The sequence below is a fragment of the Hibiscus syriacus genome, unplaced genomic scaffold (genome assembly GCF_006381635.1).
Source record: "Hibiscus syriacus cultivar Baekdansim isolate YM2019G1 unplaced genomic scaffold, ASM638163v2 tig00111582_pilon, whole genome shotgun sequence".
NCBI classification, from domain to species: domain Eukaryota; kingdom Viridiplantae; phylum Streptophyta; class Magnoliopsida; order Malvales; family Malvaceae; genus Hibiscus; species Hibiscus syriacus.
The window spans coordinates 11,554,428-11,578,991 of record NW_024063126.1 but is presented as its reverse complement, the minus strand read 5'-3'; the positions used below and the strand labels follow the sequence as shown (position 1 = coordinate 11,578,991).

Genomic DNA, 24,564 nt, shown 5'->3' with positions numbered 1-24,564 from the left:
TCATACCTAGGCTACAAAGATTGTTTATGTCCTCCAAGATTGCTGAGTCTATGAGGTGGCATCATGATGGCAGAACCGATGATGGATTATTACGGCATCCTGCAGATTCTTTAGCTTGGAAGTCATTTGACAACAAGTATCCAAGTTTTGCGAGAGATCCTCGAAATGTCAGGCTCAGTCTTGCAACTGATGGGTTTAATCCTTTCAAACTCATGAGTACTTTGTATAGTACTTGGCCTGTTGTACTTGTTCCATACAATTTGCCTCCCTGGATTTGCATGAAACAATCATCTTTCATCTTATCCATGATAATCCCCGGCGAGAAAGGCCCTGAAATGATATTGATATTTACATGCAGCCGCTAATTGCAGAGTTGAAACAGTTATGGGAAGGGGTCGAAACGTACGATGTGTTGACGAAGGAGAACTTTAATTTACGCGCTACTTTATTATGGACAATTAATGATTTTCCTGCGTATGCAAATTTATCTGGTTGGAGTACCAAAGGTCATTATGCTTGTCCTTGTTGTGCTGCACAACATTCGAAGTGGTTGGTTAATGGAAAAAGTTCTCTTATATGGGACATCGTCGGTGGTTACCTGATAATCATAGATTTAGATGTAAAAAGAATATGTTTGATGGTGATGAAGAGTTTCGAAATGCTCCTGACCAAACAACCGGCTCTGAAATATTCAGAATGTTGAAAAATATCAATTTTACTTATGGAAAGATGAATCAACCAACTAGTACACGATCAAGAAAAAGGAAAAACAGTCAATGAAGAGCTTGAAGTTGACGAACAAACTGATGATGAGTATGATGAAGAGGATGATCCAAATGAGGTAGACTTGTGGAAAAGAGGAGTATATTCTTCGAGTTGCCTTATTGGAAAAGCAGATTTTGAGACATAATCTTGATGTAATGCATATTGAGAAGAATGTCTGTGAGAATATTATCGGGACCATTCTGAATGATGGCAGAAAATCTAAAGATAATCTTAAGAGTCGACTTTACTTAGTGGACATGGGAATTCGACATGATCTTCATCCGCAATTACGTCCGAATGGAAGAAATTTCTTGCCGCCTTCTATTTTTTCTCTTTAATGCAAGATTTACTACCATAGCTGTTCGCGGTTGCATGTCTAGTAAGGTGACGTCTTGTATCATTGAACTTTCTAATATAATGAAGCCTATGTGGGAAAGTTCTAATGGTTGAAGAACTTGATAAACTACAAGATCGAGTTGCCTTGACTTTATGCAACTTGGAGAAGATATTTCCGCCTTCATTCTTCACAATTATGGTGCATCTGTTAATTCATCTTCCTCACGAAGCAAGAGTGGTGGTCCCGTTTTCTATCGATGGATGTACCCTATAGAGAGGTGTTAATTGAATTGCACGTTTCAATTACTACTGATTATACATTTGAATAAATGTATTTACGTAGTATGTTGTTTTCTGTATAGGTTCTTGGGCAAGTTTGAAGTCTTATTATCGTAATAAGCGTATCCGGAAGGATCAATTGCTGAAGGGTATTTGGCAGAGGAATGTATGACATTTGCTCTAGATATTTGGAACATGTTGAAACAAGATGGAATAGACCAAATCGAAATGATGAGTTAGGTACTGATGACTTAACTCAACATTATTTGTTGGAAGTTATGGTCAACCATTAGGGAAAGTTGAAATTGCACATTTAGATGACACGTCTTGGGTACAAGCACACCGATATGTCTTTTCCATCACGATTCAATAGATCACTTTTGCACGTAAGTCTTTCGGACCCAATCCTAATGAAATATCTTTATCTTTTATATTTATCAATTTTTAACGACATAATATTCTTATAGTGAGTTTAAAGAAGTATTGAGATCTCGAGCACGCTCCCGAAGATTAAATCAGCGAGAGCTACATAAGTTATTCACAGAAACTTTTCATGAATGGTTAGGCCAGACGTAACAACTAAATCTTATGGAACACTTATAAATATATATGTCTTGCTTTTTATATCGCATCAATGCAAATTAATTCACCATTCATGTGTAATAGGTTTGGAGTGGGAGAGAAGTTAGTGAAGAAGTTAAATGGCTTTCTCAAGGTCCGAATAGAATAGTTAAAAGATATAATGCCTTCCTCATTAATGGGTTCAGGCTTCACACGAAATCTCGTGAAAGATTAAGGAGGACACAAAATTGTGGAGTCGTAGTTACTTCATCACTACAAGTTATGCTACTGTAAGGGACAATAATTCGCAGGATGGAGAGGTCGATTATTATGGAATCTTACGGACATTATTGAGTTAGATTATTATGGAAAACGAAAGTTGTGTTGTTTCGGTGTGACTGGGTTGGTGTAAACAGATGTAAAAAGAGATAAATTCGGTTTTCAATGGTGAATTTCTCTCGATTAATTCACACGGGTCAACGTTTGATGGATGAACCATATGTATTTTCCTCTCAAGTGAAACAAGTATTTTATTGTCACGATCCAATGGATGACGGTTGGTATGTTGTGCTTCGAAATACTCCCAGAGACTTGATAGACATCGGGGATGGAAGTAGAGATGACATTGAAACAAGATCAGAGTGTTTACCTCTACTACCACAAAACTTAGATGAACTATCAGTAATACAACACAATTTCAATGGGTTCGGGAGGACGTTGATGAAGATATTTATGACAACTGACATTACATAAGACTGTTGTACGATTTTATATATTCATTATTTATTTATAATGTTATAACCCTTAATATTGTCTTCAATGTATTCATTAATTAAATCATTTTTATTACTCATTTGTTATTACAGATATAATGCCGAGGAGAAAAATATCTGATTGCGAGTTGTTCGAGCTTCTGAAGACCATGTAGAAAGAAATAACGAGGAAACGAATGCACCTGAGTCTTCTGAAGTTCCTGAAATTGTTGAAGAAGTAGAAATTCAAGGTAATCTTCGAAACTTTATTTACTACTTTGTTCATTTTCAAAACTGACATTTAATAATTTCTTATATAGTTGAAAATGCTGGAACGCGCAAGACTCGAGGACGTACAACTTTAAAGGAATTATACCAACTTCCTCCTGGGAATCGTGTCAAAGTTTCAAGAAACGATGCCGGTCAACCTATTGGCCCAGAATCACGTCTTCTAGCAGGTTACTTAGGCATAGTTGGACGTAATGCGAATCTGTTACCGATCAATTATGAGTCATGGCGCAAAATGCCTAATAGTAACAAAAATCAAGCAAATACTTCAAGAATGATCTCAGCCTTGAAGAGAAGTTGCAAACAGTCCCACCAGGAATGCTCAGGTACCAATGGGAAGATGCAGTCAGATTTTGGAGTTCTCAAAAAGGACAGGTATGATGTATTTTCATAAATACTTGTAAAAATTAAATCATCATTATAAGTGGTTGTTTGACATTGTAGGACCGAGAGCATGTTGGTGTTGCTAGCAGGCAACAACAAAAGTTTACGCACACGGCTGGATCGAAGAGCTTTGCTTGTATAGCTCATGAGGAGGTATTATAGATTATTGAAATAGTTTTTTTTGTATTCCATGTACATACTAACTCATAGTAATTACATTATGGTACATTGTAGGAAAATACATCCGGTTCTAAAGTTGGTCGAATCCAACTCTTCGACATGACACATACGAAGATGGATGGCACTCCTATGACTGCTGACGCTGCAGAAATTATGGTACGTTTATTGGGTATGTTTTAAATTTACCTGACTTTATTATATTTGTACCATGACATTTTTTATTTAATTAATTATTCACTTTATTATTAGGAAAAATTGAGGGAGAAAAGGGCAGAGTATCATGCTACTGCTTCGAGTCAAGGTATTGTTAATGATGATGACATTGAAAACCAAGCTATTAATGACGTTTTGGGTCCTGAAAGATATGGTCGGGTGCGCTGTCAAGGTCATTCGTTACTCCCACCAAATTTTGGATCCAGTTCATCACAGTACATGTCATCACAGTCTCGATCTTCCCAATTAGAAGTTGGTCGTTTAAAAGAAAAGTTGGCTGAGATGGATCAAAAAATGGCTAACTTGAAAGCGGAAAATGAAGCAAGGGAAACAGAGAGAGCAGCAGCAGAAGTAGCTAGAGCAGCAGCGGAAGCAGAGAGAGAAGCAGCGACAGCACAGAGAGAGGCAACGACAGAACAGAGAGAAGTAATATATCAGCAGAGATGAAAGAATTTGAAAAACGATCAATGATATGATGATAAAAAGCGCAACCCTCAGAATCCACCATCGTAGCCTCATTTATGTTAGAGCATATGTTAATGAACCGTGTTTAACTTAACTTATTACGTTAATGAAAACTTTTATTTATATTGGAGATGTTATTGCTGTTGTATAATGGAACAGGTTGAAAAAACAGATTTGGGGTATTAATAATTTTTAGAATTGTTAATTGTTATTAGCGGCGTTTGTAACAAAAATGCTGCAATATACCATACATTTAGCGGCGTTTTTGATAAAAACGCCGCAAAATATCAAGACATATTCTGCGGCGTTTGTAGGAAAACGCCGGTAAAAATAAACATCTACTGCGGCGTTTTTGAAGAAAACGCCGCTAAACATCAACGACTATTACGGCGTTTGTCTGCCAAATGCCGTTAAATATCAACACCTATTGCGGCGTTTTAATGCTAAACGCCGCTAAATATCAATACCTATTGCGGCGTTTTTTGGTTGACAAACGCCACAAACTTTAGCGGCGCTTTTAGCGGCGTTTGTTTTTACGCCGTAGGTGTTTTTAGCGGCGTTTTAAACGCCGCTATAAGTAAAAAAAAAACGCCGCAATAAGCCACTTTTGCTGTAGTGCCGGTAGAATGTTCTAATTCCTTTTTTAATCAATTTGATAACCATAAGGAAGTAGGATCATATTTTATACAAACAGAAGTTGTTAGTTTTATTAGAAAAAGAAAAAAAAAATAGTTATAATGACAATTTATAATCATAAGTATAAATTAAGTACATAATTAGGACATTTCATATAATTATTAACATGAAACTAGTCACTTAAGATCTTATAAGGACTATACAAAGAAAATGTTAAAACCCATAAAAACTCGAAAAAAATAAATATACAAATAGATCTGATTGCATTCGCAAACGAACCACAACAGAGGATCAAGCTACTGAAAGACCATCGACAATCACATATCAAAATCAAGCATCATTAGAAAATTATCTCCAAATGCAAACTGCTTATCCAAATTCATCTGAGGGTCCAAAGTATGACAGATCAACATGATAACAATAAGCGCCATTTTTTTTATCAATTGAAGCGATGTCAAATCCAACTATGAGAAAATTAAATGATTAGAGCGGCCAAACAACTGATTAAAAAGTATGAAACGTAACAAAAGATAGACGAAAACATGCCATAATGACAGAAAAAAATGTGTGACAAAGATAAAATTATTTTAAAAAATTAAAAAAAAAATGAATACTATTGGTTAACAATCAATATCAAACTAGTGTCGCATACAACCAATCTATTCAAAGATTATCAATCAATTGACATTGAATACTCATACTCTTGTTAGTACTCGAACTCAAGATCTCTAGATAGAATAAAAAATCCCTTAACAACCGAGGTTGCTATATTCTTGGCAACATGTTAATTATTAAAAGAAAATTCTAGAATTGATGTCAAACATTGATATTCACCACTAATTTTATAAGGTAAAATTTAAAAATGGACATTAAATTATATCAAAATGACTATTTTAGACACCAAATTTTCAAAAGTTATAGAATAGGCATTAAACTTTAAATTTTGCTACAAAATGGACACAACACTATTATCTATCATTAAAGCGGTGATGTGACATACTAAATTAAAAGAAAATATCTCATTTGACCATTTAATTGTAACTAAAATTTCAGTATACTATTAATTTTAATTAAAATAAATTTTAGGGTAAAGTATATAAATAGTCATTAAACTTTAAGGGCGCTTACATTTTAGTTACCCAACTTTTAAAACTTACAATACAATCATTAAATTTTTAGGTCGTTTTTCACTAAGGTCCCTAACATTACATCCAATTAATTTTATTTGACGTTGCACGTTAACTCCATTAACCCTTCTTCTTTTCACTAAAATTTCATTATACTATTAATTTTAATTAATATAATTTTTAGGGTAAAGTATATAAATAGCCCCTAAACTTTTAGAGAGCTTGCATTTTGGTCACCCAACTTTTTAAACTTACAATACAATCATTGAACTTTTAGTCCATTTTCAGTAAAGTCCCTGACATTACCTCCAGTTAATTTTATCTGATGTGGCACGTTAACTTCGTTAACCCTTCTTCTTCTTCTTCATCTTTTAGTGAAGGATTTTGATTTATGTTTTTATTTTTTGATACTTGGAAATAGGTTTGATGAATTTGGGATCTCTCCATTTGTATCAATGCTTAACTTTGATGAATTGTAGGGTTTTTTTTATCATGCATATTGGAATAAATTTCGGCAGTAGCAAGAAAATCCATTTTTTTAAAAAAAATCGGTAACTGAAATAACCCGCCCAATATTACTACCCTTTGGCCTTGCTTCCGTTTTTCTGCCAAGATTACTACCTTTGGCCTTGCTCACTACTACCGGTATTTATGTACACATGAATTCCTCGTCTTTTTCAATTAAGCATTGTTTTGCACCAAATGCCATTGATGTAAGCCAAGAGAAAGACATCAAACTTATATATATATGTGAGTGTAATAAGTTCCATAGCAAAATAAGGAAGAAAAATTGGTTTATGATAAATTGGTATAATCCTAGAATTTGAGGTAACGTCAGTGACCTTATTAAAAATGGACTAAAAGTTCAGTGATTGTTTTGCAAGTGCACTAAAAGTTCGGGGACTATTTATATACTTTACCCTAATTTTTATTATATTCCTTAAATTGAAACAAAATGGATATAAATAAATTAAATACTATTTTTAGTGTCATATTATAAATATTAAATTTATACCTATCGCTGTCGCCTTTCGGTTGGACCTAGAATTGGGCTTCAACTTGAATGAATGAGTTAAAGTTGCCACCGATCATTTTAAAATCATTTAGGTAGATCGGACAACATCTTATAAGATATGCGTTTTACTAGAAATATGTCGGGTTCGAGAGTCGGTTACAGTCCAGTCAAGGAATGATTAGCACCCTTGTACTGCCCTTTCGTTACCAATTAATTTTTCGGTTGTTTTAATTGCAAAGCCGGAACCCCTCGATCTATCACTTTCCCTGTCATATACAACTTTCGCTTCCAAAACCTTTCCTCGCTCACTGAACAAGGTCTCCAGAGCTAAATCATCAACACCCCATGAAAGGTTACCAACATGTACACGATTAAAAGAGCCCATCGTAGCAGCTCAAAATCACTTTTAGTCATAATTTAATATATAACCTTTTTTATCAATGAAACAAAAAGAAGAAAGTGATATGGGCCATAATGTGGGCTCTAAAGCAGGAGGTAGACCTAGCTATTTCTGGCTTAAAAAGTTGAGCAATTAACTATCATAATGAAATGAATCAAAGCGGTAAAATGAATAGTAAAAATAAATGATTAATGTACAAAGGGAATATAAAAAAGTAAAAGCGTAAACTAAAGTCTGATGTTTTTGATGCGTTTAGCAGCAGGAAGGAGTCTGTGCTAGTGTGGCTCCACAGTCGGCACAACTGGCGGGAAATATCTGACGCAACCCATGAATCCCGACCGTTCAGACGCCACGATCACCATCACGGAACTGTGAGGACGATTCACCGTTCTCTTCACCACGAAGGGGAACTCCGAGATGTGAACTCCTCCGTCGGCCAGGACCTTGCTCTTACTTCCGCCGCTTCAATCGACCTTGACCATCTTCGATGGCTACGAGATTTCCCTTCAACCGACGAGAGGCTCCGTTTTGTTCCGGCGACAATGACGATGGCTCATCCAAACAGGGTAAGGCTTCTTTATTCTTACTCTTTTCTCTTTGTTTCGAAATCTTGCCTGGATTATTATTGCTTTCGAAGAAGAAAATGGGGGAAGACCCTTTACAAAATCTCTCTGGTTTTTTGATACCTTAATGAATGCTCTCAAAAATCCCCCCTGTTAATTGCTGATGTTCTCTCGTTATGGTTCTGGTTGTGATCTGCCCATCGTATTTTTTCTCCATCGTGTTTCTCCCCCTTTTTCTATGATTTTTACACTAATTTATAGCTTGATGAAGCCCCTTATTTTTGGGTGGATTTAGAGTTCTGATTAAATTAAAACTCTTCACTTGTTGTTGCATGTAATCCATGACACTCCGGAAAACGTGGAAGAGGAGTTGGTTGCGGCTGGGACTCTCACTGGTTTACCCTTCGTATGCTGGTCAAGAGGCTCTAAAGGGGGAATGAGAGTTAGGGTTCTGGAAACCCTAACCGTTCCGGGTCGTGGGGCTGGTTTGGGTTGAAGCCGGGTTGCTCCAGTGAGTTCGGGTATCTTGTTGGGCTCTTCGACTGGGTCGGACGAAATTAAGTGTCTGTAATACCATATAAATTACTTGATACATTATTAAAAGTAAAGGATTGTTTCTATTATTTTTATTTGAGTTTGGACGAATTTTTCTTATTAATGTGATATTGTAATTTTATGGATTTATTTTCTAAAATTGTGTTTAAACTTCTTAAACAAAAGTCATATGCTTGAATTATTTCGTTAAATAAAAAATAATTACATTGTTTGATAATTTAATTTTTGGATCTCGAATATTATAATTTTTTTAATTTTAAAAATGCAATCATGATTAATAAATAAATAATTATAAAATAATTTGATGAATAAATAAATTTTAAAAATTATAATTTTAAAATAATATGTTTTCATATATTTTTTCAAAAAAAAAAAATCAAAAAGTTTCTAATTTATTTTTAAAATTATTACTTAAAAACATTGAAAAGAATATCAAAATAAAATTTTAGTTATAATTGAAAGGTCAAATGAAATATTTCATACTAAATTAACATGTCATGTCATCCCCTTAGAGTATGTTTGGATCAAGGAATTTAGTATTCCACATATTTGTTTACTGATGAAGGATACCCATGTTTGGTTGGGGTATGATTCCTAAGTGAGGGTAATTTTATATTACCAACAGTAATTTTTGAATTTTATTCCTGGGAATGTTATTCCTGTATGTGTGTTAGGTTTTATTTTATTCACGTGCTAAGGGCTAAAATACCCCTCTTTTCCAGCTTGCCTCTGCATGATATCTTCTTCTCCCCGTACTGCGAAAAATTCATCGCTCCTGGTAAGATTTCTTTTCTACTCCCTTTCTTCTCCCCCGCTAGCATATGTTTTTGGGTAAAAAAGAACCCTTCTCTTTACCGGGATTATTTATTTCAATACTATTCCCTTAAACCCTCCATTGTCGCTCTCTTACCCAGTCAAAGACCCGATTCTTCAACTCTTCCATTCTCTTCTTCTTCTGTTCAAAACCCTAGAAATTCTCTCTAGTGTATGGTTTCTGATCCTTTGTTGAATATTTGATCGTTGTTCTCTGTGTTTTTTTTATTTTTTCTGGTTCATGTTTTTTTTCTTTTATTTTTATGCGATTTTGAACTGTACTGTTGTTTAATGCTCTGCTATTTATTTCTGTAGGATTTTTCTTTCTTTCATTTTACATGACTATTTACATATTGCTGTGAATTTTAACATAGTTTCTTATTTCACGTTGTTGGTCATTCCGAGACTCTGTTTTTACTACACTGCTATTTGTTTTTGAAGTTACAATGTCTTATAATTCTGTACCCTTTGTTTCTTTTAAATTTTTCACCCTGTTTTTCCTCCATTGTTAAGCCCAGAACAATCGAAGGGTATGCTGATTTCCCGCCATTTATTGTTAAATTCGAGCATATATTGTTGGGCTTCGTTGTCTTTTCTTAAAGTGCATGTTCTTGACATGGGTGTAGGATAATGATATACGCCACTCACACACCCTAATCTGCAGAGTCTTCTAAAAAATTAGGTAGACAAATTGCGTTATGAAGTTAAAGAAAGTTGATGGTTCCTCAATAGTCGTAGATGCTTTAAATAAATAAAAAATGGATACTTGATATTTCTACAAGGAAAGGGTAATACCTCTCGCCCTTGTCAGGGGTTTCCTCTTTCTTTTGTTAAAATTATTTTGAAGAGAGGATTTGAGAGACTTTTGTGTAATATATTGTTATGTTTTTATCAATGGCTCTAAATCCCTTGTTCCTTCTCATGTAATTGTAATTTGAAGGAAATTAATTAGAAACTAATTTGATTACATTTTTGTTGACATTTTGGTTGTTGGATTGAATTTAAAATGACCCATAAGTCTATTCTTGAAGATGAACTGATTTGATTAATTTCTCATTATTTTTTTATTGAGCTGCAAATGATCCATTAGTCTATTCTTGAAGATTTTTTAGGTTAAGGGATGATCAGTTTGTCATTGAATCATAAAAAAAGATTGCTTTTGTCCTTGAAAGTGCTGAAAAAGCTATTTTTTTCTTTCTTTTTTGGTATAATTTTTCTTTGAGAAACTAGAACTAAAACAAGTTGAGTTCGATTTTATATGATCTTCATTAGCGTATCCATTTTCTTGGGAAATCTTATTACAATTTTACAATTCAATGTCTATATGTAGATTTGATGGAAGTTGAAGAAGCACTTCAAACATTGATGTCAATGATGTCTATTGTTTCTAGGTTTTTTGGTTTGAAATCTTTTTTCTAGCTTATTATCGAGTTAAAACTCGAGTTCGATGAGGATTTAGAGGTAGTTGTTCTAACTATTGGTTGCACCTGTGAAAGCTTGTTATTGTTCTTCCATAGTCTCTAAGTTCTGAATGGTAATTGTTGTCTCGTTTATGGATACCTTACATTCACCAATGGTGTTATTGATACAATGCTCCTTTGATACTCAATAAATCTGGAGTTTCTCACTCGTTCGTAATTATGAATTCTGTTTGATAATTCAATGTCTTCAGTTTTTTTGCTTTATATTCAAGTTTTGATGTGTAAAATCATATGAAGTGGCTTCAATCTGATCTTGATCCTTTTCATTTCAGGGAACATCTTTTCTTTCGGGCTTTTCGTATCACCCTTGTATGTTCTACTTTCCAAGTTTTAAGAATTTATCCTTGAAATGAATAGATTGGCATATCTTATCCTCTAATTAGTTCTGGTTATTGTATTTTGTTTTAACTTTTCAGACCCACATTTAAAAGAATTATCAGAAACCAGTCTACTGAGAACTTCTCGGGATTGCCTTATATATATGCTCTCTTGAACTGCTTGATCTGTACGTGGTATGGCACGCCCTTGATATCTTATGACAATGTGCTGGTTATGACGATTAATTCGATCGATGCAGTTTTTCAAATGACCCACATTATCATCTTCATTGTGCATGCTGATAGAGAGAAAAAGGTTATCTTTAGATGCATTTGTTTTTACAGACCATTTGTTTCTTAAGTGCACCCTGTAATCTGTATTGTTCTCATGTTGCCTGGACTCTCGTGCTCTCGTATGATATGAGGAGCCTCCTCTCGTACCATCGGTCTAGGTGTTGAATATTAAGTACTTTAAGAAAAAAGGGAAGTCCGGGTACCATAGGTGTTGTTTTCCACTGTCAATCATATTCTTTGTGTTGATGGAAAATTAGGATGATTGGGTTGCTACTGGCATTTTTTGGCTTTCTCGCAATCATAGTTGCTGGAAGCTTGCAGATAGCCGATCGAGGAATGCGATGGATCTTTGTTGGGTTATTAAGTTGTGCTTCTCTCGTATCAATGTTTGCTTCCCTGTTGTTTATAATCGTAAGTTGGTTGATCAAATGCGCTTGTAGTTTTCTTTTCTCTTATACTTTGATTGATTTTGGAAATTTTTAAATTTTTTAATGACATGATCTTTGTTCCCACAATTTAGTAATTCGAACAAAGAGTGTTGAATTCATGCCATTCTATCTCTCACTCTCAATATTCTTGCTGAGCACCTCGTTCTTCCTATATGACATCTTTAACTTCGATGCCTTTATTTACGTGAGTTGCCTCTAACATCGATGACAGCTTCTTGTTTTCAATTTGATAATTGTCAATCTTATCTGTTAACATCACCTCTTTGTGCTTCAGGTTCCAAATGGAATTGGAATTGTGTTGGGGATTCTACAACTCGTGTTGTAATTCTACTATAAAACAAAGTCCTTCGAATGATCCCAAGAACCAATCATGGTGTCACACGCGTGACTCTTGCTTTTTTCTTTGAATAGGTAATTACTTTTATATTCTGTTTCTATGCTTCGATAATTTTCTGATGGTATGCTGGTGGAAAGTTTTTTTTATGTTGAGGTGTATAGTGACAAGAATCTTGATGTATGATCTCGTTTGTTGTATTTTCCTGAGCGTGTTCCATTTCTTTGTCTGAACAAATTTGTTTGTCAGCACTCTGAGTTAATAAGGGGAAGTGTCTAGGCTTTGCATACATGAGAGAAGCATAACCCGATTTCTGCTTGAGACCGATTCGATTACATATGGCTACTGTTTTTGCATCCTACCACATTTGAACACAATTTGTGCTCACTTGAATGCATAAAGGAAACCGAGGTTGATTTCCTGCCATGTCTCTTTTTACTTGTTTAACCTCAAAAGCATTACCAATTTTTGGATACGGATGTTCGAGTATGTTTCGGAAGCAAATACATAAAGGAAAATTAAGGGTCGGAATAATATAGGTTCCAGACTTGTAGAAAATTGAATTAAGAAGGATTCTCATCAGTTCTGTAGAAATGAAAAGCTAGTACTTGTTAGATTTCAGCTTAGATTAGATAACTTGAATTAGCTTCAATATCCTTTGCCCAAGTTACTCAGTTTCGACTGTTAATCATGCTAGTTTGTATCATACTGGTATCGATGCTATCGACTGTTAAATCAATTTTTTAACTACATATTTCATATTTGGTTTAAGATTATATCAATCATGATTAAAATGATGTTCGTATTTTGAAAAGGCAAAGGATTCAATTACATTCTGGGAAAAACTTTTCTTTGTAACATCTAGTAGAATACGAAAATTGAAGGAGGCAACTCAGTGTTGTTCTCACCACTGCATTGAATTTCACCTGCAATAATATAAGCTATGGGTGTATTTAATTCGATTTGATTTTTAATAAAAGATTAATCTAGCAGCACAAATTTTTTAAAAATCGAAACTGAAATCGAATCAAATGGCATAAAAAGCATAGTTTTCGATTTAATTTGGTTCAAATTTACGATTTTCTATTGTTCACTATTTTTTAGATTCAACAAACAAAACTTAAAGCTTAAACAGAGTGAAAATATTACAGCTTTAAGTTCATAAAGAAAAAAAATATTAATCTTTAAGGTTTTATTTATTTAAGTTCATCTTATAAACAATGTTACGTTAGTAGAGAATTTGGTGTAATCGAGCTGAGTTAAATTTGAACTTGATATATATAAATCTAATCTAAAATCAAGGTAATACATGTTTAAAGGTTCTCAACCAATATATGTTGTTGCTCGTACCTTTACATATATAATATTCTAATCCGAAATCTCAAAATATCAATAAACCACTAAGTCTTTAAAAGAGCTTCTCTGTTGTAAATTTCATTCGAGACATTGTAGTAAAAATACAATATTGATTTTAGCTATGGAAGTCTAAGAACATAAAATCGCCTCTTGATCGCTTGATCGAAACTTCTCTTGATAAATCATCAGGTAACTGCCTTCTTTCACCGTACAAAATCAGCTCACTAAACCACAACTTACATTTCCCCCGTAAGTATCGGCCGTTGCCAAATCGGTAACCCCGAGTTATGACTCTGCCACTGCATATTCTTCCAATCCTAACAAAAGCGGGTGTCTCTCCCGTCACATTTTAGCGCTGCTCACACCATTTCACATCCATGAGTCTGTGACTGTGTCTTGGTCCACCATCGGCAACCACAAGCCTTCCATTTGAAACCATGGCGGGGCAAAGACCAACAATGGCGGATGCAACACAAATGAAGATAATTGCTTCTTCAGTTATGAGTTTGGTAACACGGGTTGTTGTTCTTATCGAAAGACATTCTTGAGGCCGATTTTTTAACCATGCTAAGACTAAACAGAAACCCCTATTACCAAAATCAAGTCAAAACCAAGCAAGGACTACGTCTCATGATAATCTGTATGTATTGTCCCTACATTCCGGTGAGCCGTGACGACGACTGCTGCAGCACCAACTGCATCAAATTGGGTTTGCACGTGCAAGAGCTTTACATCAACAGGTAGTATTTGCTCGGTCTTGGATTTAGTTTGGAACCTATATTATTGTATATATATATATATATAAAAGATAAATAAATAAATAAATTATTGTATATAGAAAATATAATAAATATTATATCTTAGATAACAAAAATAATTTATATCTTTTTATTATTACGAATATCTATGAAGAATTTTCACAATGTAAACATTTAGTTTCATGATGTAAAATTTTAATATATTTTTACGTAAATTTTGTAAAATTTAATATTAATTAAAATTAAAATAATACATGATATATTTAAATACTTAAGTAATATATTATCAACAGATAGAATTTTTATATAAATAATTTTTATTTAAACATTTAGAATTTAACTTGCTAAAAAATATAGAACAAGGATAATTTAATAAAATATACATTCCAGTAATCTTTTATTCCTTCAATCAAACACTATAATCTTATATTCCTGCCAAACTAACCAAACACAGTAATATAACATTCCCAGTAATCATATTCCCTGGTAATATTTTATTCCCACTAGTAATCTTACATTCCATGAACCAAATGCACTCTTAATGCATATAATATCTGCAAGAGAAAAGATAAAGATGTTAGCTACATATTGAAAAAGTATTGTGGAAAAAAATTCATGTGGTTGAAAAAATTTATAAAATTTTAATATAAATATATATTATAAATAAAAAAATATCAAAACTAATTAAATTATATAAAAATTTAAAATTTTCAAAAAATAACAATCTCGTCAGTCCTCCCAATCCGATCAAATCGATGAATATACTAGAGCTCACATGGTCTAAATGATGGGAGGAATGATGTATCCAGGCTCTAATAAGATACGTTGGATATATATCAATCTGGCTGAGGCATTCAACCCAACATTACATCAATCAAGTGAAGGGTTGATGTCTAGTTCTACGAAGATGTCGATGTGGCTGTCGTGGATAACGTGTCTACCATGAATCTTACCTACATACTACACTTGAGCTGCTCTATCACACAACTCTTTCCCCGATTAAAATGCCACATATGGATATATACAAGTGTGAGGCCTGATTTTATGCACCAAGTTCAATTATCCCCTTCAACAAATCCTCAACTCTTCGTTAAACGTTGAACTTGTAATCACCAATTTTTCCACTCATATATATATATATAATTTTTATTTTTATAAAAATATAGAAAGAAAAAAACCAAAACAAAAGGGAACATAATCCCTTCATATTAGCTGCTACCTCTGCTATCTATTGTTTCTGCACCAAGACAACACCAAATTGGCAACCACGCAAAAAGGAAATCAAGATGTTGTCAAGACAAATATAGGATTTTTAGGCCTTATTATCATCCAACATTGAAATGAAAAAAGAAAAGGAAACAAAGTGTAAAAAAAAAGCAATCAAAAGTATATTCAAAAATTGATTCAGAGGAAAAAAAATTCTGAAGGTATTTTGAAGTCTTTTTGGTTTTGATTTTTCCATTCTTTGGTGGATTGGAGCGTGAAAAACAAAGAGAGGAAAGAGGATAATCCTTTAATCTAGTGAGTGCATCCTCGCCGGCGTTAAAGGTGACGGTGGCGCCTAAGTCGACGACCGAAGACCATGTAGGCCGTTTGGGTGGGGGTTGAGTTTGTGTTGTCTAGGTTTCGGTGTAGGCTCCGTTTCTACTGTAGGGAGAGTGGTTTCGTGGCTGAGGGCCACCATAGATGGTGGCCATGAGAGGCACCACCATATGTGGTGGTGCTTTAGAGTTTTTTTGCCTTTCGGCCGGTTACAAAGAGAAGGGAGGGGAATCATCCAAGGGCGGTTCAATTCGTGTGTCGGGTCTCGAGGGTTGTTCGTAGCACGGTCGTCGACCGACTAGGGAGGTGTTTGTCGTTCCTCGAAAGCGGCGCGGTTGTGGAAGCCTTAAGGGTGCGTTTGGTTCACGGAATGTAAGATTACTAGTGAGAATGTAAGATTACTAGGGAATAAGATTACTGGGAATGTTGTCTTTTGTGTTTGGTTAGTTTAGCAGGAATGTAAGACTACCGTGTTTGGTTAAATGAATAAAAGATTATTGGAATGTATATTTGACAAATTGTCCTAATTATATATTTATTTTTTTAACAAGTTAGAAAAAAATTATATATTTTCTTTAAAACATTTAAATTCATAAAATTTATATAATTGTTTTTACAAAATTGAAAATATACAAAGGTTTAATGAAAGGGTAAAATTTTATTTTAACCCCTGAACTTCATATAAAATTTTAATTATAGATTATTTTTGTAAATCTAAAATAGTTGAAGGATAAATTTGTAATTTAACCTTTGTAGAATTTTTATTATTCAATGACAGAAGAATGATATTTTTGAAGAAAAATTTTTTTAAGGACATTTTAGTCCAAAACGCCGGTAATCCAACAATATCTAAGGAAATGAAGATAGTGACATTCCCGGTAATATACCCCAAAAAATCCATTATTGATAATCTTACATTACCGGGAATGAGATTTCCATGCTAACCAAACGGGAAAATGTGAATTTCATTTCTATGAGAATCCCACATTCCTCCAACCAAGCACCTCCTAAGAGTGCGTCGGGGGTAAGTTAAAGGAGGAAGAGTTGAGAGACATGAAAAAGGGTGGGGTTATTTAGGTTTTGAATTCTTTTTTACTTAAAATGAAAAAACATGTGTTATATTAAAAAGTTTTGGGGGTGAATCACGCAGAGGCCCTCCCTCTTTTAGCTTTTTTTATGTTTAGGTCAATAAATAGGGGAAATCATGCCCAGGTCCCCCTAGTTTAGGCGCTTATTTATATTTCAGTCACTTATTTTCTTTTTTTTATTATTTCAAATTTAATGTACAGATTATGCGCTTTTTCATCTTTTTTATCACTAACAATTTTTTATTTTAATCTAACCCCCTAACTTTACTTTTATGCATTTTAGTCATACTGTTACTTTATTTTCTTTTTAATTTAATCCTCGCTAGCACTTTATGTTCTTTTTTCACATTTAAGTAATTATAGTTGCATTTGTTATATTATATACGTATATTATTACACCACGTGTGTAAGCTAAATGTTTGTTTTCACTCTGTATTATATTTGTAAATATTCTTATATGTATATATATAGCTACTATTTAATATCTTACCTATTACACCATGAATACTTTGCAAGGCCTCTCTCTCTCTCTCTCTCTCTCTCTCTATATATATATATATATATATATATATATATTTATTTTTGTGGTAGATATACATACATATATTTTTTATTTGAATTTAGAGGTGGGATTTCATTTTTTTATTTGATTTTTATCTATCTTTTTCTTGATTTTAACCGTTATTTGTTTATCATTCTTATTTTCTATATCTGTTCCAATTTGTTTATTCTTTTAAAAAATATCACATCATTTCCTTAAATTTAGTAATTTGTTTCATTTTGGATTTATTTGTTGTTTGTTCACGTTTCCTTGTTTATGCGCGATCCATGTTTTTCCTTCACTGCTTTGTTTCCTTTATTTTATTAATTTTAATTAGTTTTTTTCCTATTATTTTATAGCATTTATATCAATTTTTTTTTTTTATTTGGTTTATTTTTATACATTTACGGGTATCTTGACATTTTTAAATTTTCATTCATATGATTTCATGTTTGTTTAATTGATTCTCATGGATAATAAACTTGATTTAGATTATACCCTTTAGATTTCCTCTTAAATGTGAGGTATTCACTTAGATTAATTAGGAGAATTTTAAAATAATCTCCACTTGTGCTCGGGGTTCTATTTTAATTATTCGAATACATTTTTAAAATCTTCTATGTTTAATATTAGAGTCTCAATTTTATGATTAATTATTGTGTTAAGTCTATTAAAATTCATAATTTGACACTTTAGTTAGTTAAAGCCTTAATTAATTCATTTAGTATAAATAGGTACCATTATCATTTGTTTGATTGCATTTTGTTTTCAAAATAAGGCAATGTTCGTTTATTAGGGTGTTAGTAGTGTATCTCCCGCTTTTGCCCGGGGTGACCGCTATTGATTCTCGAAGTAAATCAACATCCTTTTCAAAATCCCACATCACAATTTCTAAATTATTAAGGCAATGTCCATTTATCATGATTGATAACGAAGCTTCCGCTTTTGCTTGAGGTGTAACACCCTCAACCCGTATCCAACCCGAATACGAATTCGAAGTGTCACATTGACTTTTCAAAGCTTGTGCATTTATAAAACCATCATAAATTTAATACTTTCATTAACCCAAAACTATATTTACATAACCAAGTTCAAAACATTACACCTCAATCAGAGCGTACATACTATATGGATCTGTTGAATTATGTTTCGATATAACAAATTTAAAGGCAAACTGTTTTTGGACTTGAATAGAATTTATTCAAAGTTTTAAAAAGGTTTCAAAAATAATTCAAAGTCCATTAAATTCGGATTTGAGAAAAAAATGCTAAAGAGTGTCAAAGTGCATCCATGCACCCCTGCAGTGCATCCATGCACCCTTGCAGTGCATCCATGCACCCCTGTAGTGCATCCATGTACCTGCCACTAGTGTATCGATGCACCATGCAGTGCATCCATGCACTCAAACACCGAATGCAATTAGTGCATCGATCCTCCCTGCTGTGCATCCATGCACCAAGGCTCCAACAACTATTTTATTTAAATTTAATGAAGGGGTATCGATGCACCATGATAGTGCACCGATGCACCATGTTATGGGCAGCCTTTTTGAGTAGAAAAATCATCCCTAAACGGCTCCAAAACATCCCTAACGACTATATACAATATCAAACACATTCCAAGCTATAAATACAAGCTAAGGACACTTGAAGAAGTAAGAGAACAACTATCCAAGCAATCAAACACAAGAGAAGAGTTTTTCATTCTTATTTCATCTTTCTCTTGTAAATATTTTGTTCTTGTGAGCTCAATCTTGTAAACACCTACCTTAGAGAGGTTTTCTTGTTTACATCTTTTATCCTTTTGTAAAGAGGTTTTGGTTCTAGCTAAGCCTTGTAAAGGCTAGGGGAAAGGTTCTAGTTTAGCCCATGAAAAACTAGGGAGTTGTAAGGTTACTCTTTGTCCTCAAAAGAAAGAACAAATTAGTGAATTTGTTGGAAATCCTTGGTGAGGAGCTAAGGTAGTGGACATAGACTTTGTTTGAGAAAGTCGAACGACTATAAATCGCTGTGCAATTCTCTATCTTTCAATCTCCTTACTCCCTAAACACAAAAACTATTACGACCCCACTTTGCAAACTCTTCCGGTTATCGATTCGAGCTTCCAAAATCCCAACAATTGTTATCAGAGCTTAACTCGTAAGAAGGTTTAACCACCTTGAGACAATCCTCGAAGAAGCTCTACCAATTCCAACGTAACCGACAAAGAAATAGCTTCAACACCTGGTGCTTATTACCTTGAAGATATACCTATTATGGAGTCTCGACCGGTTAAAAAGACACCCTTATTCTATGGAACAAATTATGCTCATTGAAAGAATAAGATGATGTTCTTTATTCAAGCATACGATCTAGGAGCATGGAACTCAATTTTGGATGGTTACTCCTCTCCACCCGACAAGTACAACGATTGGAGTAGAGAAGAGCAGAAAAAGTTCCAGCTTAATTCTAAGGCCATACACATTCTCTTTTGTGCTTTAGGCCTGAATGAATATGGAAGAATCTCATGTTGTTCCAGTGCCAAGGAGATTTAGGATAAGCTCCAAGTTACTCATGAAGGAACCGACGAAGTGAGGGAATCAAATAAAAGTCTTCTCAACCATAGTTATTAGAACTTCAAGATGAAATCCGATGAAGACATCAAAACTATGATGGATAGATTTCCGTGATTGTCAACGGTCTCAAGGGATTTGGAGAAATAATCCCTAATGAGAAGCTTGTGAGGAAGATGATATACTCTCTTCCAAAGGAGTGGCAATCGAAGAAGACGACAATTATTGAAGCAAGAAACCTAAAGTCTCTCACTCTCGACGAGCTAATTGGTTCCCTTCTCACTCATGAGATGATGGTGAAGGAAGATGAAGAAAGGGAAGAGAAGAAGAAGGAGAGGAGGAGGTAGGCATTGCCTTCAAATCCACTAATGAAAACCATCAAGATTCAAGTGATGAGGTGGATGAAGAAGACGATGAACAAGAAAAAGAGATGGTCAAGCTCTAAAAGGAACTCAAGAGATTCATGAATTCCAAGGAAGTGAAACATGAATCAACCAAGAAGAAGAGTCCCCCGGTGTGCTTCAATTGTCAAAGAAAGGGGCATGTCAAGTATGAATGTCATCTTCTAAAGAAAAAGGGATCGAGCAAGAAGAAGGCATTTTTTGCATCTTGGAGTGATGAAGATGATTCCAATGATGTAGATGAAGTAGTCAAATTATGCCTTATGGCCACTCAAGAAGAAGTTGAGGTATCTTCTAACTCAAATGAATTTAATTCATTTACTTTTGATAAGTTACAAGATGCTTATAATAGGTTGTATTTGGGATTTGAGACCATGAATTCCAAATATACAAAATTAATTTCAAAACTCAAAATTAAAGATAATTTGATTTTGAAAATCAAAATGAACTTTTGAAAAATGATTTAGAGCTTTCAAAAATCAAAATAAATGATTTAGAAAAACAAAATTTTGAGCTAGAAGTTAAGCTTGAAAGCTTAATAAAAGAAAAAATAATTAATTTCTAAAAATAACCTATTATGTTTAAATATAGCAAAATGCTCACATTGCCGTTATCATGGTCATATAGAACATACTTGTTCTTTGAAGAAAGGAAAACGTTTTAAAATTAGACAAGTATGGATTCCGAAAGAAACAAGGGGCATTGAAACTAACGTTCAAGGATCCAAAGCAATTTGGATACCAAAATCTACTTAAATGTCTCTTGTAGGTGTGTGGGAGCAATGGTGATAAAAATGATGATATTCAAGATGTTCTAGCCACACATGAAAAAGGAATAGGTAACCTCTAAGCTTAATGCTTTTAATTTTGGTTATTTAGCTGCTCATTTGATTTTAAGCATGCATGAGTTTTGATATTGAATGATTATGTTTTGTTTTAATCTCATGTATGTTGAAAACAATTGGTATGATGAACAATTTTTAATGATTTTTCATAATTTTTAGTTCATCATAATGAATTTTGGTCAAAATTGATTTTAAAAGCAAATGATATCTCTCTAACAATTGATATCAACTTTTCAAATACTTTGATTTTATAAATTTTAAATTTTTGACCTAAATTTAAATGTTTATGCATGTGGTTTAAATGAAAATGATATCTCTCTAACAATTGATATAAAAAAAATTTAATGCATAAAATATTTATAAAACTTTATGCATATGTACTTAATTTCAACTATTGGTATTGCATAAAGTATTTTAGACTTGGATATATTGAATTTTATGTACTACTAACATGTTTGTTATTCTTTGTTTAAATGCAATTTTGTTTTAGTGTTAAGATCTTAAAGCTAAATTTTGTTTGGAATGCACTTATTGAGGGGGAGCTTTTGATTTTTCAAATAAATTTTAAATGTCAAATTTACTACTTACTCTCCAAAGTTATTTTTAACTTCAAAGATTGAATTATTTTTGATATAACAAAAAGGGGGAGAAGTTTGGTTTGAAAAATTCAATTTATTAATAAAAAATCAATTTCTTAATGAAAAAGGGGAGCTTAACATTTTCATATATTTCCAACAATTGGTAACAATTGATATCATTTTGTTAACAATTAGTATCTTTTTCATTAAATATTTTATTAAGGGGGAGTTCTACCAAAAACAATTTTTCAAATGTTTTGCTATATAAAAAACGGGGATATTGTTGAATTATTTTTCGATATAACAAATTTAAAGACAAACTATTTTTGGACTTGAATTGAATTTATTCAAAGTTTTAAATAGGTTTCAAAAATAATTCAAAGTCCATTAAATTCGGATTTGAGAAAAAATGCTAAAGAGTGTCAAAGTGCATCAATGCACCCCTACAGTGCATCCATGCACTCAAACACCGAATGCAATTAGTGCATCGATGCACCCTGCTGTGCATCCATGCACCAAGGCTGCAACGGCTAATTTATTTGAATTTAATGAAGGGGTATCGATGCACCATGATAGTGCACCGATGCACCATGTTATGGGCAGGCTTTTTGAGTAAAAAAATCATCCCCAAACGGCTCCAAAACATCCCCAACGACTATATAAAACATCAAACACATTCCAAGCTATAAATACAAGCTAAGGACACTTGAAGAAGTAAGAGAACAACTATCCAAGCAATCAAACACAAGATAAGAGTTTTTCATTCTTATTTCATCTTTCTCTTGTAAATATTTTGTTCTTGTGAGCTCAATCTTGTAAACACCTACCTTAGAGAGGTTTTCTTGTTTACATCTTTTATCCTTTTGTAAAGAGGTTTCAGTTCTAGCTAAGCCTTGCAAAGGCTAGGAGAAAGGTTCTAGTTTAGCCCGTGAAAAACTAGGGATTTGTAAGGTTACTCTTTGTCCTCAAAAGAAAGAATAAATTAGTGAAATTATTGGAAATCCTTGGTGAGGAGCTAAGGTAGTGGATGTAAACTTTGTTTGAGAAAGTCGAACCACTATAAATCGCTATGCAATTCTCTATCTTTCAATCTCCTTACTCCCTAAACACAAAAATCATTCCGACCCCTCTTTGCAAACTCTTTCGGTTGTCGATTCGAGCTTCCGAAAATCTCAATAATTGGTATCAGAGCCTAACTCGTAAGAAGGTTTAACCACCTTGAGACGATCCTCGAAGATGCTCTACCAATTCCCGACACAACCGACAAAGAAATGGCTTCAATATCCGGTGCTTATTACCTTGAAGATATACCTATTATGCCGGTCAACAAGCCACCCTTATTCTATGGAGCTTATGATCATTGGAAGAATAAGATGGTGTTCTTTATTCAAGCATACGATCTAGGAGCATGGAACTCAATTTTGGATGGTTACTCCTCTCCACCCGGCAAGTACAACGATTGGAGTAGAGAAGAGCATAAAAAGTTCCAGCTTAATTCTAAGGCCATACACATTCTCTTTTATGCTTTAGGCCTGAATGAATATGGAAGAATCTCATATTGTTCCAGTGCCAAGGAGATTTGGGATAAGCTCCAAGTCACTCATGAAGGAATCGACGAAGTGAGGGAATCAAATAAAAGTCTTCTCAACTATAGCTATGAGAACTTCAAGATGAAACCCGATGAAGACATCAAAGCTATGATGGATAGATTTTCCATGATTATCAACGATCTCAAGGGATTTGGAGAAGTAATCCCTATTGAAAAGCTTGTGAGGAAGATGATCTACTCTCTTCTAAAGGAGTGGCAATCGAAGAAGACGAAAATTATTGAAGCAAGAAACCTAAAGTATCTCACTCTCGACGAGCTAATTGTTTCCTTTCTCACTCATGAGATGATGGTAAAGGAAGATGGAGAAATGGAAGAGAAGAAAGAGGAGGAGGTATGCATTGGCTTCAAATCCACCAATGAAAACCATCAAGATTCAAGTGATGAGGTGGATGAAGAAGACGATGAACAAGAAAAAGAAATGGTTTCATGATTTCCAAGGAAGTGAAACATGAATCAACCAAGAAGAAGAGTTCCCCGGTGTACTTCAATTGTCAAAGAAAGGGGCATGTCAAGTATGAATGTCCTCTTCTAAAGAAAAAGGGATCGAGCAAGAAGAAAGCATTTTTTTTCATCTTGGAGTGATAAAGATGATTCCAATGATGAAGATGAAGTAGTCAACTTATGCCTTATGACCACTCAAGAAGAAGTTGAGGTATCTTCTAATTCAAATGAATTTAATTCATTTACTTTTGATGAGTTACAAGATGCTTATAATAGGTTGTATTTGGGATTTAAGACCATGAATTCCAAATATACAAAATTAATTTCAAAACTCAAAATTAAAGATAATTTGATTTTGAAAGAAAATTTGATTTTGAAAATCAAAATGAACTTTTGAAAAATGATTTAGAGCTTTCAAAAATCAAAATAAATGATTTAGAAAAACAAAATTTTGAGTTAGAAGTTATGCTTGAAAGCTTAATAAAAGAAAAAAGAATTAATTTCTAAAAACAACCTATTATGTTTAAATATGGCAAAATGCTCACATTGCCATTATCATGGTCATATGGAACATACTTGTCCTTTGAAGAAATGAAAACATTTTAAAATTAGACAAGTATGGATTCCGAAAGAAACAAGGGGCATTGA

General features: G+C 33.6%; 1 protein-coding gene across 1 annotated transcript; it reads left to right on the top strand.

Annotated features, from left to right (window-relative positions):
* The first annotated feature begins 9,231 nt into the window (after window positions 1–9,231).
* Window positions 9,232–12,610, top strand: LOC120165186 (bidirectional sugar transporter SWEET2-like). Its single transcript, XM_039174764.1, has 6 exons — window positions 9,232–9,297; window positions 11,086–11,122; window positions 11,230–11,446; window positions 11,682–11,835; window positions 11,945–12,057; window positions 12,148–12,610. Exons 3-6 carry the CDS (start codon window positions 11,366–11,368, stop codon window positions 12,196–12,198), a joined length of 399 nt encoding a protein of 132 aa, XP_039030695.1. The 5' UTR covers window positions 9,232–9,297; window positions 11,086–11,122; window positions 11,230–11,365; the 3' UTR covers window positions 12,199–12,610.
* The last annotated feature ends 11,954 nt before the right edge of the window (window positions 12,611–24,564 follow it).